This window comes from Rhipicephalus microplus, chromosome 1 (genome assembly GCF_043290135.1).
Source record: "Rhipicephalus microplus isolate Deutch F79 chromosome 1, USDA_Rmic, whole genome shotgun sequence".
In the NCBI taxonomy this organism is placed as follows: Eukaryota; Metazoa; Arthropoda; class Arachnida; order Ixodida; family Ixodidae; genus Rhipicephalus; species Rhipicephalus microplus.
The window spans coordinates 300,638,946-300,657,897 of record NC_134700.1 but is presented as its reverse complement, the minus strand read 5'-3'; the positions used below and the strand labels follow the sequence as shown (position 1 = coordinate 300,657,897).

At 44.4% G+C, this 18,952-nt stretch overlaps 1 protein-coding gene across 1 annotated transcript in view; it reads left to right on the top strand.

Moving 5' to 3' along the window:
* The first annotated feature begins 4,485 nt into the window (after positions 1–4,485).
* LOC119159460 (polypeptide N-acetylgalactosaminyltransferase 1) overlaps positions 4,486–18,952 on the top strand; it is a 121,106-nt gene continuing 106,639 nt past the window's right edge. Inside the window, exons 1-2 of the mRNA XM_037412222.2 lie at positions 4,486–5,198; positions 5,736–5,905. Coding sequence (XP_037268119.1) covers positions 4,768–5,198; positions 5,736–5,905 — 601 coding nt within the window. The 5' untranslated portion in view covers positions 4,486–4,767. The remainder of the gene's footprint in view (positions 5,199–5,735; positions 5,906–18,952) is intronic.

Below are 18,952 nucleotides of genomic sequence, written 5' to 3'. Positions count from 1 at the left end.
TTGAATCAATTATTTCTTCCATCCACTTCAACACGGCTTTCGCAAACATGTTTCCTGTGATACCCAGCTCGCCGAATTTACGCACGACTTACTTAATTCCATAGATAATAACCTTTAGACAGAAGCCATTTGTCTGGATTTTTGCAAAAGCCTTCGACCGCGTACCTCACAATCACCTGATTCGCAAGCTAACTTCTCTTCCTCCGAATTTATTAAGCTGGATTAAGCACTTTTTGACGGGACGCATGCAGTTCACGTCAGCTCATAACTGTCAATCAGCATTTGCTAAGGTAACATCCGGCGTGCCGCAAGGTGCCGGTTTATCGCCCCTTCTGTTCCTCATCTACATTAATGACTTGCCGGCTAACATTAAATCTAATATCCAACTTTTCGCTGATGATTGCGTCATCTACACCGTCGTCAATAGCCCTGCTGATGCTAATAAGCTACAACGCGACCTCGACTCAATCGCTTCATGGTGCAATAAATGGCTCATGCCCCTAAACATAGATAAGTGCAAATCATTATCATTTACCCGTAAGCGTGCCGTACTTGCCAACATATAGTCTATTATCGCCGTGCCCATAGCTTCCGTATCATGCTACAAATATCTTGGCGTCCACTTGACTTCATCGCTATCCTGGATCACCCACATCGATTCCATCTGCTCTACAGCATCCCGTACACTCGGCTACCTTCGACACAATTTGAAGTGCGCATCCTCCGACGTAAAAAAAACTAGCTTTCATCACCTTCGTACGACCTAAACTTGAATATGCTTCAGCAATCTGGCATCCTTCACAAGCCTACCTAGCAACTAAATTAGAGTCCATCCAAAATCGCGCAGCTCGCTTCATATCTTCGCAATACTCACACAAAACCAGCGTTACCTAGCTAAAACATTCTTTCCCTTCCAACTCTTGAATCCCGCCGCTTGATCACCCGTCTATGCCTTCTGCACCGCTTCTACTATCATCCACGCTCAAGACATCAGTTGCTCCAATCTGCTCAAAGAACTTCATCGCGCATAAATCACAGCAGGCCCATTGCACGCATAAATGGCCGGACGACAGCATTTATCCTCTCATTTTTTCCTAATGCAATAGCCCTCTGGAATGCCTTACCGGATGACTTCGCTTCATGCGCCGACAGAGAAACGTTCCGCGCAAAACTGAACGAACATTTTTTCAAGCCTCTCTCCTGATAATCTCAACTACTTCGTGTTTATCGCCAATCGTTTTAGAATTGTACTCAGTTTTGCTCTGCAATTATTTGACATATGTAAAGCATTGTGTATTCTTTTTTATCTTGTTCTAGTTCGTTCATGTGATTTCTGATTCCTGTCGCCTGTTTAAACTTATTTGCTTTTATTCATTTATTTATTTATTTACTTATCCTGTTGAACATTGTACCCTATCTTACTTGTTCACCTTTATGTAATGCCCTCTGGCCTTTAAGGGCGAAATAAACGAAAAAAAGAATGCCTGCCGCGTGAGGAAAAAAAAAAACAGCTGCCACACCCTTTTTCTCCTTCATTTTGAAAATGTTCTCGGTTGCTAGCGCCACCTGTGGTGAATGGTGCAACAAAGTAAACAATTTGCATAGCCTCCGAAACAGCGGTGCACAATTGCAGATCTTAAACAACTCTCGACTGACGCGCCCCTATGGGCCGCAGATGAAGAACGCTTAACTGGTACCACGGCCGGACTCGACGCTCCTTCCGCACGCTCCTTACGGCCTTCTCAATACCGGCGCCGCGCATAGATTTTTTTTTCTGACGCGTAGTGCGGCGGCTAACCGCACGAGGGCAGCACCACATCACTGTAAGCTCCGCCGGCTCCCGCGTCGCCGACTGCGACTTTTCTTGACTGCGTTCGATGACCTCGGGTAAACAATGCATCAGACACGCTCAGGCACGCTAACTGCACTAGCGTAGCCATGGTTTATTGTTGCGTGCCGCTGTGTAAGTCACAGCAAGGGAAGACACCGGGTGTGTCGTACCACCAATTTCCTAGCGATGAGGAACTGTGTTCGAAGTGGAGGAAAAATGTTTCACGTGAAAACCTCGTCATCAATGACAAGTCCGCATCGACTGAAGTGTGCAGCAAACACTTCACGGAAAATGACTATGTTCCCGGATATCGTATCCGGAAACTGCGTCCAGGAGCCGTGCCCACGGTCTTCGATCAATATCCTTCGTATATGGTCCCGGTTACGAAGAGGCCGCGTAAAGAACCTGCAGCGCGTGGCCCCTCGGCCACCTCGGCTCTTCCACACCCGACGAAACGGAAAGCGGAGTCATCGCCGTCTACCTACTGGGAGTGGATACATCGTGAAGCTCGTCAGTGAGTTTCAGTGTGATGCTTGTGTTACGATGCTGACGACTACGCACAAAGCTGATCCTTTGTATGTTCTGTTGCACAGCCAAGACAAAAGTGCACTCCACTACCCAAACCGTATGTTTTTGACACTGTTGGACAACATTGTTACTTTCTTTGAAAAAGCTGCTAGCAAACTTCCGCGTACAAAAGTGCATGAAGTGCTGCAACTTCTGGTTACCCCACACCTTGAACGATCACCAGTCCTCCTCTGCCCAGAGGGTGTAGACAGCAGCCACGCAAGGCGGAGAGCTCGTTTAATTGCGGACAAATTCATCAGACTTCTCGTTAACTACACCAAGATGGTGAGCGATAGAAATGAAAAACCACTTGCGTATGTGCACAAGCCGTCTAGAAAATATTTCAGACTGTGATGAGTATGTCATGGAGGTTCGCTTTATTTGTACCATGCATTTGTGTTTGTGTTAATTTGTATTGCTAGCGTGGGTTTGAAAGAAAAAGGTATTTGCGCTCAACTCGCACAGAAATTGTTTTTTATTTAAGTTCTAGTCCACCTTACGACAAAATAAATATTGCTTTTTCTCTCTGAATTTTGTGCGCTGTAATGGATTACTGTTGCTTGTGACAACACGCGTGTGCGAAAATCCGGGATAGCTGCCGGAATGGTTGCGACTGGGTAAGCGGTGCTCTCAGAGGTTGGCTATACCATTTTAACCTCATCACATGCAACGACCGAGCTGTATTGTGTGGATAAAACGTTCATCTTCAAGAATTCAGGCGCCGCAGTTGGTTCTGTTCCTCGTACTCAGCGCTGTTATGATGGCCATAGCGCTGTGGCGCGCACACTGCGCCCGTGAACGCGCTTGGAGGCGGCGGAGCATGGATGGATAGATGGATGGATGGATATGGCTGTACCCTTTAGATTGGGCGGTGGCTAGCGCCACCAAGCCGTAATACTTAATGAACCCAAAATCATATTTATTTTTTTTTCCTTAAAAAAGGAGTTTGAGGATTCGTACTTTGCAGTGAAGAGTTTAATTTTCACTCGTGCCTTGACTTTAGCCACCAATCAGATAACCTCCTGCTAGTTACGTCTACTTGCTTAAAGTCTATTTTGCCCTCCCGGTTCCTAAACCCCAGTGCTATGAAAAACTCTGCTCCATCATCCTTAACTATAGGGTGAAGCCCTTTACAGAACATTATCAAGTGTTCGGCAGTTTCTTCTTCCTCTCCACACGCACTGCATTCTGTGTCTACCCCTTCGTATTTGGCCCGATATGTCTTGGTTCGCAGTACTCCCGTCCTTGCCTCAAACAGTAGAGAACTACCCCGAGTATTATCATAGATCCTTTCCTTGGCAATTTCCTGCTTAAAAGTTCGATAGATCTCTAGTGCGGACTTCTTAATCATGCCCATTTTCCACATGTCAGTCTCCGTTTCCTTCACTTTCTTCTTAACCGATAGTTCTTTTTGGTTTGGCCACCTGCTGTTTTCTAAGTATTTACCAGTGAACTTCCTGGTTCGCGTCCTCCATTTTGTATCGACATTCTTCATGTACAAGTAGCTGAAAACCTTCCTAGCCCAGCGCTCCTCCTTCATTTTTCTCAATCGCTTCTCAAATTTTATCTTGCTGCTAGCTTCCCTGCCCTCAAATGATGTCCATCCCATATCACCTTGTACTCCCTGATTTGGTGTATTCCCGTGAGCTCCTAAAGCAAGCCTACTTATTCCACGTTGCTTAATTTATAATCTTGCTTGAACTTCTGATCTCATGCACAAGACCGCATTGCCGATCGTCAGCCCAGGAACCATGACCCCTTTCCATATTCCTCTCACAACATCATACCTATTGTAATTCCACAGTGCCTATTTTTCATCACTGCTGCATTCCTGTAACCTTTAGCAACAGTGGCCTAGCAGCGCCACCCCGAACTTGCGGCGGCAGGCAGCAAAACGCCCCAATGCGAAGGCCGTAAGGGGAGCGCCGGAGAAGGAGTCGAGTCCGGCCGTGCTGGTACCGCCCGCTGCCGTGATAATAGTCTCGGTCGCGAGCGCCACCGCGCGGCGCTTGCTCAAAATTGAAGGCAGGCCAACTCCGCTGGGAGCGCGAGCCATTCCCCAGGCATTGTTTAGAGGAGGCGTTGAGCGAGCATGGAGGAAGGTAAAACGCGAGAAAACACGTGTAGCGAGCGAGTCGCTTCCCTCGCGTGCTCCTAGTGACGTACAGGTGTTCTCTGCAGTGACGGTTGACGCTGCGCGCTCCGTTTGGCCAGCTGGGTGTGTGCCACGTGTGTTTTCGTAGTCATGTCTAAGATCTCGAGAATGGCGTTGTACTACGTCCACACAAGGGAACACCTGTCGCGGCTCGGCGCATCGCCCCGACTTCTCGGCTCCGCTGTTTGATGGGCCGCGAGCGTCGTGGAGCACGATGGCCCTGCTCTTCGCGCGGCGCCGTCGACCCACTCTCGTTCGTCTGCTCTCGCTGCTGGCTATCGCCGGAGTCACGGTGCTTCTGCTACGGAGCCGTATCACTTCCGACGACCACCTCGACGATCGGGTTGCTTTCAGAGAACGGCTTTCTCCAAATGACGACCGTGGAAAGGCGGCTGCCACAGCGGTGGATGTACCGCGCCGCTACGGGGACGACGACAGCCCGGTGCTTCCGAACGTGTACGACCCGGATGAGACGGAATTCTTCGGCAGGCTCAACGAAGAATGGGGCAAGGGCGGCGCGGGAGTGACTCTCACGGGTGCCGAAAAAGAAAAGGCCGACAAGGAATTCTCGAGAGCTGGCTTCAACGCCTACATTTGCGACCGCTTACCGTTAAACAGGACACTGGGTGACCGTCGTCATCGCAGGTGGGATGTGTACTTCTCTCTCTCTTTTTTTTTTATTGCTGTCCGCACATAGAATGAGTTCCGGTTTTGCGATTCTCCGCGTTGTTTGATCAACTTCGAGCTTCTTTCCCCGTTCCCTTTCACGTAATGATTCGAACTTTGGAAAACGAGGCAACGATTACCGACGATTCCGGCCTTCCCGCTTCCTTTCACGTTTGTTTTTACTTTTTTTCTTATGTTTCCTGTAATCAAACAAGGTGATATTGCCGAGTTGAGCGTATGCTTAGTGGAAATGGCGCGCCGTGTTGTGCAACTCGATAAATTGGAGTAGTGGTACAACATCGATAGTACGCAGCTGTTGCCCCGACACTGTGTCAGATCGCTCGTTGGTGAACTGTGGCAGCCTGCTACATAATGCGTCCGCCAGCAGGAAAGACTCGTGTTGCCTCTCGCGACTGTATTGTCTCGCGTTACTGTTGTGCAGGGTATTCTGGATCACCTTAGGCAGGAAGCGAGCGTGTCGGCGCCGTTATCTGTTGGTGCTTCTCTCTTCCGCAGCTGCCGGAATGCGGAGTATGACGTCGAGAGCCTACCCACCGCTTCCGTGGTGATCATATTTACCGACGAGCTCTTCTCTGCCCTTTTGAGAACCGTGTACAGCGTTATAAACCGCACCCCACAACGCCTACTGAGGGAAATAATCCTCGTCGATGACTACAGCCAAATTGGTGAGTCGATGCCCGCCACCGGTCGACCACTTCACTTTATTTACTGATCTCTGAAAGAGTTCATACTGATGTAATTTTAAAGACGATAGTCTTTCTTTGGGACCTCTGACGCCGAAATTTCGGTCTTTCTGTCTGTACATTTGTTTGTCCGCGGTAACGATACTCCAAACGGCACTAAACGATACCCCAAACCAACCCCATCTGCAGCGCCCACCAATATTGCTCAAGTTTCAGCGTTCACACTTGTGTGATTGTCAATTAAAAATCAATTACTGCGCATATCGGAGGCACCATAACAACACGTCGACATTTTGTATGTGTGTCTTTATACTAGTGAAGGCACACATAAGTAATTTTAAGGACTGTAGCGTTTATCACGCTGCGCTGGCAGTGCAATGCGAAGCTGAGAAAGGCAAGTGTTTCCAACGCTTTGCTAAGACGACATGGTGGTGGCACCTGCCCGTCGCTTTACGTTCTACAACTATCGCCTGCGAGACAGGCACGCATCTTTCTCCGTGGGCGCGCACGCTCGTTTTCGAAGATAACTGTCAGATGGCGCTCCTGTCTAACGTGCCTCGATGCGCTCGTCCGCCTTCGCTGCACGGATCGAGACTCTGTCGCAGCGCTTCCAGAATACAATTCACCGATTTTCTTGCGCAGAACATAAAGGTTTTGCTCACTCTCTCCACGCGCAAGACTATCGTCTTTTGACATTTGCAGTGAAACATGCAGATTCGAAACCATTTTTTTTTCTCCTAATTTCTTTTTCATATGATCAGACTGCACCTTAGCTTACTTGATATTTCTTAACAATCTTGTTTGTGCTGAAGTACTTTACGCTTGGCAAAATTGAATATCTGCATCAACTCTGGCACCCCCTTATAGCCTAGTGTATGTATGTATGAACATCAGTGGAGAAGAAAAACTCGTCACTCTTTTTCTTCATTTATTGTGATAGCAATTATATGGACACTCTCGACGGATTTTCGCCGTCATGTCCCCGATATATGTGTGTGTGTGTATGTATATATATATATATATATATATATATATATATATATATATATATATATATATATATATATATATATACATACACACACACACACACACACACACACCCAATTAGGGCAACATTTGAGTTCAATCAACCAAAAGACCAAGCAGGCTTCTGTACAGGCTACTCCACAATACATCATATTTATACTATCAATGGTAATGTGATTGCAGCTTGTGACAAATATTGTAACTCCGCTCTTACTGGACGGATTCCCAAAATTTTTGCGGTGCTGAATTCTTGAGAAAATGGATTGATATGTAAGGTTTAGTGTCCCAAATCTACCATATAATTATGAGAGACGCTGTGGTGGAGGGCCTTGGAAATTTCGACCATCGGGGTTTCCTAACGTGCCCCCAAATTTGGGCATTCGGGCCTACATTAATTTCGCCTCCATCGAAAATGCAGCCGCCACAGCCGAGATACGATCCCGCGACCTGCTGGTCAGCAGCAGAGTACCTTAGCCACTAGACCACCGCGGCGGGGCTTCGTGAGGCAATAAACTCTTTTAGTAAATCCGTTCCATGGTTACTTAAAAAAGTGTTCCATAGCTCCTCGAGGGCTCGTTTTCGTTGCTAGAAACAATAATAATGATAACTGACCGACAATTATACGAAAGAGAGTATAGGGAATATTGTTCGAAGTAATTGTAATGTAAATTTGAAGAAAGAAAAGTGGATGAAATGTTAACTGGTCATGGGTAGAATTTAAAGCTGCGTTATTCAAAGGTCGCAGGTTCGGATCCTGCCCACAGCAAGTTATCCTTCGATCCACTTTTCTTTCTTCACACTTACATTACAATTATTTATAATATTCCCTGTACTTTGCTTGCCATAATTGTCTGTCAGTTCTCATTATGTATGTGCACATGATTCAGAGCCTGAATGTTCAACCGAGATGGAAAGTCGAACGAGCCTGAATATACGCTATTGGACATTTCATAGTGTTATGCATTCAGGCCGCAAGCAACCGACGCTCGGGTGGCTAGAATGAAAAGGTGTGAAAAGTGAGTCGTGTTTCTCTTGCCCCGAGGCGCCGCCTTGCGCGATATCTCCGCTACGCCGAAACATGGCATTATAGTCAGAGGCGCTGCCAGCTAACATGGGGAAGAGGGATTGTAGGTCAGCTTGTCCGCTTCGTGGGCTTTCCACGTGGTTTTACGAGTGCTTTGTGTTACGCCATCTACGAAATTGAGAAAACTCTGGGACCGTGCTTCATGTCTGGCACTGTGGTTCGGGGTATGGAACATGCACGGAAAAGGCGTTACTTATGCTGATGGAATCCCAGTTTGGAAGCTTGCCATGTCGCAGGGAGGTAGAGCTACGGAATTCTTTTATTGTGGGGCTGAAAAGAAAGAAAGTACATGGAAATACCTCGGCTCGTATCACAAGTATGACTGGGATAAAGCTATAGAGGAAAATTCGGCCATTTAAGAAAAAAAAATTTCACTCAAGTTAAATATGGAGAACTTGATCAAGTGCTGAAAAAGTTTTGACGCCCATGTTCGTCAAACACCAGCAGCTAAATTATTGAGTGCTTTAATTGTACAGCTTTTAAAGATCTGTACTATTGCTTGGCAAGTATATTCATTTAAATGTGCTATCTTCTTTTTAAATTTTACAACACTATATTTTCGTTGACTATTTAGAGCAACGCAGCGTGACTCACGTTGTAGGCACAAATAACAAAAGTGCACGCATCGTGTGCATATAAAGCAGTGCAAAACAGCTGCAAAGTTAGATAACTAGAAAAGTGGATATTCAAAAGCTGCTCTGCACACCATGACCATACTGCTTTAAGCAGCTAATTTAAAGCAGGCTGACACGTTTGTTCCGCACATTTCACTTGCACTCAAAGATAGTAGGCAGCTTATTGTAGCTCTGTAAGCAGCGTGTTGCACATGTTGTCGGTGTCCAACATCTAAGAAATTCCCAAAATCTGGTGTTGTGATCGGCCCCCGTGTCTTGTCCCCGCTTGGACAGGTGGAAGGATTTTTACTTTGCCACGCTTCCTGAGGGTCCAGAAAGCGACAGCACAGCGAATCCTTTAGGTCCGTTGGCTTGCCTCAAGCCTTCTGCGCCCGCACGGCAGACGGATTATTTGGAAAGGGCTGTTTTGTTGTATGGACTGCCTAGAAAAACTGGTCCCTGTGCGTTGTTGGAGTTGTCAGAATGCACCTGAAAAAGAACCGTGTGCTGGAGGAACCCGAGTGTTCTTTTCCAGCGCCACACGGACTGCCCGGTGGCAAGGCCTGCTCGATGAGTCATCTTTTAACCTTGCCAAACCGTAGGGATCGACTGTGCGCACGTCTTTAAGGTCGATGACCCGTGCCAGCAGTGCTGTGCTTTTTGTGCGTACTGTCCCCGCCCTGTAAGACAACCAGTGCGTGCCTCTTTTACTGCCTCTTCGTGAGTGCAGTAAAAGACTCCGGTTCTCGAGCGCAGTGAAACACGACGATCCCATTGAAGGGTCCTGGAATTCATTGTCTTCGTTCGCAGGGAATTTTGGCAAGACAAAGAGTATAAAACGCGGGTGCAGAGACGATCGGGGGGCTTTTCCTTTTTGTCTTGTAGCACGCTACATTAATCATGTAAATACGGTAAATAAACGTTTCAGTTTCCAGCTCGGTCTCCTCGGTTCGTTTTCGCCGGGACCCTTGGATGGCTCTGAGTAGCGTCGAAGTCCCCCAGTCGCAACACTGTTCAAATTCGTTTACATCACGATCGAGTGATCATTTTCTTTTGTTGGGAATTTTACCCAAGCAATAGCGAAAAGAACGTCAACCAGTGTACTTTATCATAATACAACACTAATTAAGTGTGGTTGAAGCCATGAAACTAAATACTATTTACAGCGAAAGCTGTTATTGGAATTTTATTGCTCACAATTTTTTCATAAAGTTTGCACGCACTGTGTGGACCCTTAGCCATTGGCTAGTTTGGGTCCAAAAAGATACATTTCATAAGGGCACTTCGAAAAAGCATAATAAAGAAAGTATATAATATCAATAAAGAATCTAAAAAGCAGAACAGTACATGAAATAACCACACAATGATAAAGAAGAGAGAAAAAAATTAAGTACCTTTGCTTGCATACTAAAATTAGGACAGCCATCACACTAACCATGTCCCGTCATTAATAAATCGGAACATTCCTCTAAATAGCGTTTTTCTAGTGTCATAGTGGAATTTTAACACACTTTCATTTCAAAGGTATAGCATTCCATATTTTAATACAAGCAAATTGCAAATTTCGTTCACTGTATACGTTGTTAGTTTGCGGAATATTCCATTTACCAAAGGTTAGTTGTCTGGTAGAACAGGAGGGTGCAGAGAACATCGACACATTGAAAAGGTGGTTGTAATTATTAACCATGTATACATATTTGGCTAGTTTTAATTTTCATAACATATTGAATAGCAAAATGAGTAATCGGGAAAACAGAGGTTTACTAGAGTCATACTTGGAATGAGTAATTCTTACAGCTTGTTTTTGAAGTTGCCTAACTGGGTCCAGGTAAGTTGTATACGTGCCGCCCCAAGATTCAATGCAATATGAGATATGACAATGTATGAAAGCATACTAATGTATTCGTAGATTAGTGCTATTAAAGTGTTGATGAGCCTGAGTAAGTGGATCACACCCTGAGGCTAATTTGGAACACAAATTTTGAATCTGCGTCTGCTATTGTAAGTTATTATCTATAGTGACGCCAAGATATTTAATTGTGGTTACTCGCTCGATCACAGAATCTGTAATTTTAATGGGTATATCACTAGCGCTAATGTATTTTAATCAAGAGTAAAATGTAATACATTTGGTCTTATCGGTATTTATAGATAGTCTATTTGATAACCTATGAGCAACCTTATCTAATTTGATGTTAGGTTTCGACTCAAGGTCACCTAGATTTTGACCTGTTACTATGACACTATTATCTTCAGCCTACATCAGTATGTTAGAAGACTGTAATATTTACGGAAGGTCATTTATATACAAGGAGAACAGCAATGGTCCCAGTACCGAACCCTGGGTTACTCCAGTATTCAAGGGACTCATAGGGGACAAGAAATTATTAATACAGCCTGTTGAGGACCTTTCAGGTAGTCCAAAATAAGTTCTAAATTGGTTCCACAGAAATCATAATGTGGCAATTAACAGTATACTCTGTGGTCTACGGTGTCAAATGCTTTTTTTAGGTCTAGAAAAATAACTGCTACTAACTTATTTTCATTCAATTCTGTGTTTATAGATTGCGTAAAGGTCAAAACAGCAGTGGACGTAGAATAGTTTTGTCTAAATCGGTCTTGCTGATAGGAAAGCATGTTATATTTCTCAATAAATTTATGGAAACGATTGGCAAAATTTTTTTCGAAGATGTTATTAATTATGCTCAAAACAGAGATTGGCCTATAAAGTTGGACAGTTGACAATGATCGCCACTTTTATATATTGGAATAACCTTTGCAATTTTTAAACAAAAAGGGTAAATGGCTGCTCTCACAGAATGGTTAAAAAGGCGACACAAAACCAGTCGAGGACGTCTAAATTTTCTTTAGGAAGCCTTACAGTTACATCGAGGCCTGTCGATTGATTCATTGGTATTCTTGACACAATAAATCTGTTTTTTTCAAGGTCGATGTCATACATGACAAAAGAGTTCGGGTTGGAATCCAAAAGAACACGATCGAGGCTGGGTTCCTTGAATTTTTAGCTAGTGTTGTATCAAATGGAGGCGAAGTAAGTGTTGAATGATTCTACTGTATTGGAGTCAATGACATCAGGAAGTACCTTAGAAGACGGAGGGTGGCCGACGTCATTTTCAATTTGCCAAAGTTTTTTCGAATTATCACTCGCCTGTAGTATTTGTCAGGCATAATTCTTCTTCTTGCTCATTCTCATCAAAGCCACCGATCTATTACACATTACTTTAAATTGGCAGAAAAAGAATTAATTGTGCCTATGTCCTTTCCATTTGTCGTGCCAGTAATCCTTGCTCCTTATGACCCCCAAAATTTCTTTATTTATCCAGGAACATGATGGTGTTTCTCGTGCATGAACCGAAACTTTTGTGCTGCTTATTTCGATCGCTGTTTCAGAAGAGAAATAAAGTTAGAAAATTCAATATTAACCTCATCATTGTACATTTGAACAAAACTAGATCCAAGAATATTTCTTAAAGATACATAGTTTATTTTCGTTACAAACTTTGGCTCATCATGTTTTTTTTTACTCTCGATGCGATCAACAGAGACAAGTATGGGGAAATGATGTGTGATAGGCTTGTCATACACTTCAGCACTAATATTTTTCTCTGAATTCATTAGTGCGTGGTCGATCATTGTAGCAGACGTTACTGTTATTCGAGTTGGTGTGGTGATGAGATTGTGAAAGCGATACGATTTTAGTAAGTACATGTAGTCATCGTGGACTGAACTTTGGGTATCAATGCTCATATCACCAACAATAACAGTAGATTGTTTAACAAGTGACTGAGAAGAAAGGAGGGAAAACAAGCATTAGGGGGAAGATAAACTACGCCCACTGACAGAAAGGGACTCGATGGCACGCGTACAGCATGATAGTGAAGGAACGACTGTGTACCAGTGCTCATTGTTAACAAAAAGAGCAACACCATGCACCCCCTCGAGAACGAGAGTCGGGTGGCTGAGATAGCATTGTGTAATCGGGAATAACAATATTTTCATTTCTTTTGGGACAAGCTTCAGTGACAGGGATTATATCAAAGCGTTGTGGTTGCTTGGAAATATATGTGCGGAGCTGATTAAAGTTTTTTCGTATGTTGCGAATGTCGCTATGAAATATCGATATGTCTCTGCTAGTGTAGTTGTCTTGTTGATTTAGGTGAGACACTATGTTTGAACAGGGTATGTGCGCTGGATATAGGCAGATGCCTATACCTAAGCCACACCGCCAAGGTCGTCCTCGCATGTGACATGAAACACGCGGGAATTTTCGCTTTTACGCATCATGACAGCATCCTGCCGTCAGCCACCCACACAAACTTCGTTTTTTTCTCGTTTTAGCTGTATTGCCTTCCCAAGCAGAACTATTTTCTCGGGACACAGGTGTTCATTTATGAACACTGGCTCATTTCTCTCAAAGCCAAGGGTCGACCTGTTTAGTCTGTGTTTTTTGGCAGCCCCCAAGACTTTGTTTCGTGTCGATATAGACAAAAACTTCACCACCATGTTTGGAGGGCCGCTCCCACGCATTGGTACACGATGAACAGTATCAAGCGCGGTGTTATCAAGAATTACACCCAATGACAACGAAATTTTGTTGACAGTCGAAGCTAGGTCCTCGTTAGGTACCTGTCAGATTCTCTTCAGTGCAATATTTTCTCTCTAACTGTACTGTTAGAGCTCAATTAGTTGCTGTCTAGTTTCTTTCAATTCCTTATTTAGCCTTGAATTTTCTCTTTGACACTCTATGCTGCGTGTCTTTGCCTCCAAAGCTTCCGAGCGCGTGCTTTTCATTTCATTTCTAAAATTCTCAAAGGAGTCATTGATGTGCCCCGTTTACTTTTGTGACAGCTATCAATTCGGCCTTTGCAGCACTGATGGATGTGTTCTGATTCCTAATTGTTGCATCAAGGTTAGACATAGCATTAACAAACTGCGCAGTCATTTCCATCAATACTTTTGTAACTGTCTTAATGCTACCAGGAGGTTTGTCAGCTAAAGACTTCGCGAATCCAGACAAAGCATCCGTTGCACTTGATATGATTGCACAAGAAAGACAGTGGACAAATAAGTTTTTTAGAGTGGTCCTGTAGGTATGAAATTTGAGAAATCACTAATTCGGGTAGATGCGTATTTGCCTACCTGAAATGGCGCAAATCGACGGTTTAGCAGACGTGAAGTGCGGCTGCCAGGACCGCTCTGAAGTGTGCAAGCCAGCTGCGTGGTTTATTATACAGGCGACAAAGGTGCCGCCCCTCAATGAATTGCGGAACAGTGACGAATGCTTGCTTGCTTGTTGAGTGCGGTGACTGCCAGGATGCTCAAACGCTCAATGATGGCTTTCTGGCTGATGTCAACCCTCGAAGTATTCTTCGCTTCACCATGTAGTATCTAGGCAGAAACGGGCACTCGTTCAAGAGGGGCTTGTCTAAAGTGGCCTGAAATGATGCAAATCGACGGTTTAGCAGACGTGAAGCACGGCTGCCAGGATTGCTCTGAAGTGTACAAGCCAGCTGCGTGGTTTATTATGCAGGCGACAAAGATGCCGCCCCTCGATTTGTTTCCAAATCTTCCCATTGCCCGACGGAGTTGGTTCCCTACACGACCATTGCCCGATCGAGTTGAGCCCAACTGCACATAGTGTTTCGTGTTGTGCACGATTGCTTTTTCAATGTGCAAAGAAAAAAAATGCGCAGGTGCATACAAAACAAACGAACATGTGCAGCTATTACTAGAATTCAAAGCATTTATGTAAACAGACTGGGGGTGGACTCTTTAGTTTCTTTAAAGTACTGATTAGCGTGCATGCACGTATCTAATTATGACTGAAACCAAGAACATCATCATCATCATCATCATCAGCTTAACTACGTCCACTGCAGGACAAAGGCCTCTCCCATGTTCCGCCAGTTAACCCGGTCCTGTGCTTGCTGCTGCCAATTTATACCCGCAAACTTCTTAATCTCGTCTGCCCACCTAATCTTCTGTCTACCCCTAACCCGCTTCCCTTCTCTGGGAATCCAGTTAGTTACCCTTAATGACCAGCGGTTATCCTGTCTACGCGCTCCATGCCCGGCCCACGTCCATTTCCTCTTCTTTATTTCAACTATGATATCCTTAACCCCCGTTTGTCCCCTAATCCACTCTGCTCTCTTCTTGTCTCTTACGGCTACACCTACCATTTTTCTTTCCATTGCTCGCTGCGTCGTCCTCAATTTAAGCTGAACCCTCTTTGTAAGTCTCCAGGTTTCTGCTCCGTAGCTAAGTACCGGCAAGATACAGCTGTTATATACCTTTCTCTTGAGGGATAGTGGCAATCTACCTGTCATAATTTGAGAGTGCTTTCCGAATGTACTCCACCCCATTCTTATTCTTCTAGTTACTTCAGTCTCGTGGTTAGGCTCTGCGGTTATTACCTGCCCTAAGTAGACATAGTCTTTTACAACTTCAAGTGAACTATTACCTATCTCTAAGCGCTGCTCCTTTCCGAGGTTGTTGTACATTACTTTCATTTTCTGCAGATTAATTTTAAGATCCACCTTTCTGCCCTTCTTGTCTAACTCCGTAATCATGAGTTGCAATTCGTCGCCTGAGTTACTCAGCAATGCACTGTCATCGGCGAAGCGCAGGTTACTAAGGTATTCTCCATTAACTCTTATCCCTAACCGTTTCCATTCTAGGCTTCTGAAAACCTCCTGTAAGCACGCGGTAAATAGCATTGGGGAGATTGTGTCCCCCTGCCTTACACCCTTCTTGATTGGTATTCTTTTGCTTCCTTTATGAAGCACTATGGTAGCAGTTGATCCCCTGTAGATTTCTTCCAGAATGTTTATATATACTTCATCTACGTCCTGATTCTGCAGTGTCTGCATGACGGCTGATATTTCTAGTAGAAATATCAGCCAAGAACAGGCAAGTTCTAATTGCGTTTATTATAACGGTTGAACTTGGGGTCATGGCCCGGTAACCCGAACAACGCTCCACTCAAACCGAAATACATAGGTGCAAGGAAAACTCTGAACCAGTAACCAGAACAATGATAACTCGATATTTTCTAGAACGCCCAATCATTTCTCTATTTAAAAAGTTGTTCTGTTGGGTTGAAATCACTACTGCGGTTCTGAATGCTAAATCAAAGCGCATAGCTATACGTTCAGAAGCAATGATGTCCGCACAGCATACCTCTTGTTGACTGCAGCCAATGACTTCTCAAAACGCTCAAACGTTTTTGCTTGAGCCGTTTTGCAAGCTTCGCATGTACCGAATTGGGTATCTCGGGATGTTAATAGACGAGGGAGGTAAATGACACGTCCAAACATGACATCCTTCCCGTCAGAAGGTTCGTGGTTCATCATATTGAACATCCGTCTACCAGCAAAAGAGATAACGCACGCAAGCGCAAACCCAGCAGAAACGTCCCCAGTGCTTGTCGCAAACGAACTGCGCTCGAAAGCGAGAGAAATAAAAAAAAATGAAGAAAAACTAGTGACCAGCATGCTCCCCGCAGGCTGGACGTTGGTGCCTATGTCATCGAGGCGAGGCCCCGCCCTGCGCGGATTTGTCGTGAAAACAGTCTCACGCTTGTCGAATTCAGCCATCTTGTCAGATTCCGCCATTGATCAATGCTGATTGGCTTAAAATGTCACCATTACGAAATTTGACAATATGGCGGAAGTGCAGAGTGTTTAGAATAGGACCCCAGCTCACTGGCGCCATGTTTCTCTCTAGGTATGTTTGTGACACTCTATAATCCCTAGAATATACTGGCTAGTTTGCCATCTCCGCGCCGTTCCCGTGCAAGGCCGTGTACGTGCCGCTGATGCAGGCGCAGGGGGCGCTGCAGTTTATCGGAGCGCGTTCATGGCGCACTTGCATAGGCTGCGTAGAGGGGGATCGGTGGCACATCATGCCTTGTCTTTTATTAAGGTACTCCCGGATGAACTACTCATGCTGTTTCTGTTTAAGTGGGCAGAGACTGAATTGTCGTTAACCGATTAAACGTTACATCCAACGTCCTTTCTCTTCAGGACACTGACGTGATCACAGTGGCGGAACCAGATACTCATCGAACAGGACGCGGTTGCTGAAGAATAACTTAAAGGCGAAATATTGAATTTTTTTGTGCAGTTATAAAGGCTGCCAATATAGTATAAATACTGTTAACTTGTTCTCTCGAACGCATAAACTATTTGTGTGCTCAGTTTTCCCACCCGTACGAAACATTTCTGAGGATGAAAACATCATACCATGCTTACTGCGCTAAGTTTCTGAATAATACAGATTGGTTCTCTGTGTATCAGGGAGAGAGAAGAAAACACAATGATATTTTCAGAATGAGAGGGAAAATTCATCACACGCGTTAGTATGCTTCAGATAAGGTCATACAAATGCTTTGGCTAGTTGGTGATTGGAAATCAACATACTGCACTGCGCAAGACTACGAGTAGTTACGACGTAACTACAGAACAATATACAAGGACAAAAAGATCGCTGTTAAAACACCACATGCACTTCAGCGCAAAATCACAATCTATTGTGGCAAAGCCAGAAACTCATTTTCTTTTTTAGCCAGAGCAAGCGAGGGCATCCTGATACATCGATCACCCAGCATTTGCATTTGATTGGCCTCAATAATCTCTCGTGTTAGCTGCTGACGATGTTTGGCTACAACAGTGCACTTTTTTGAATTCTGGTCTGCAACCACAATCTTTACAATGGATACCCAAATGACCTTGGACAGCTGAGTATATATATATATATATATATATATATATATGGTAATGATGCTCCTTTAAACGCTCATCCAGGCACCGACCCATTTGCCCAACATACTTCTTGCGGCACGACAACGGGAGTGAATAAACGACGGCTATCACACATGCTATGAATAGCCTTCTATGTTTGATTGTGCAGCAGCTCCTTCGTGCGGACTGCGCATTTTGATTGATATAAGGTTTTTTTTTCACGCACAGTTAGCAATGTTCATAATATTTCGTTCAAATGACATTATTTACGGCCAGAAAGTATAATGACGTGAAAAGTAAGTTATTCCTTAAACTTTAACAGCATAACATTCGCACAAAACACTCTCGGAAGCATATGTGCATCAGTCTCTCATATGCCATAAGAAGCATATTCTTCTGAGAGCGTTTCGTGCGACTGTTCTGCTGTTGAAGTTTAAGCAACAACTTATTTTTGTACTACTGCATGCTCTCGTGATTTGTGTCGTTCGTATTTTCCTGCCTTGTTCCGCATATGTGTTCCTTCTTTAAAACTGTTGTAGGCTACAGGAATGAGCGCGAAATAAGTGCGAGTGGGTGGGCAAATGGTGGATGGTAATTTCAATCTTTTCGGTCGCACACAAGGCGTAAAAGGTAAATGTACAAATGAAAGCGCATGCTTATTTTAGGGGCGAAGCTCCTTAGGGCGTGGGCTGTGCGTCCCCTGTAGCCTGTATGTAGCCACCTCTAGTTTAGTTCTTGCAGTGTTCACTAGATGGCGGTACCGTCTCCTGTATGTAGCCACCTCTAGTTTAGTTCTTGCAGTGTTCACTAGATGGCGGTACCATCTCCTGTATGTAGCCACCTCTCGTTTAGTTCTTGTAGTGTTTACTAGATGGTGGTACTTGTAGCTGATGATGAAAAGATGCAAGATGTTATAAACTAGAAAGCGGTACTTGTAGTTGATGAAAGACGCGAGATCTTATAAAATAGAAATGATGTCACATATGGCGCGTGTCATTCGTTGAAGGCAATCGTTCGATTTAGTGCGGCGACGTACGCTAGGGGGAGCGATGTAATAAAATCGAGTGGGCAAAATGTACAGAGGATTCATGGTTTACCAGGTTTACCTCCGGAGCTTCGCTCACTCATCATCATTCACTTCGTGGATATGGCGGAATTTTTTTTTCATCACTGTTTCAGGTGCTCACGAAAGGTACATTCGTGGCACAATTAAAAAGAAGTTTAATAAGATGTGCCATTCAATGCCATCAGTCGACCGCTCGCTGACCTCACTTGTCTCGCACTGCAACTATTTATTTGCTTTGCCACGTTTCTTTTTATTGAGGTATAGAGACTGCTTAATTCATGCTGTACGTGTCCAACAAGACACTCGACATCGTTTTCGTTTCCTGAACAGTCAGCATACATGATGGACTCGCCCTGCCTCTCGCCTTCTTTTAGTTGGGCTTATCGCGTTTAGGCTTCGGTATGAGTTTCCATTTTGCAAGCGCACACTTCATCATTAAACCATTAAAGAACGTGGACATGCATAACATAAAGA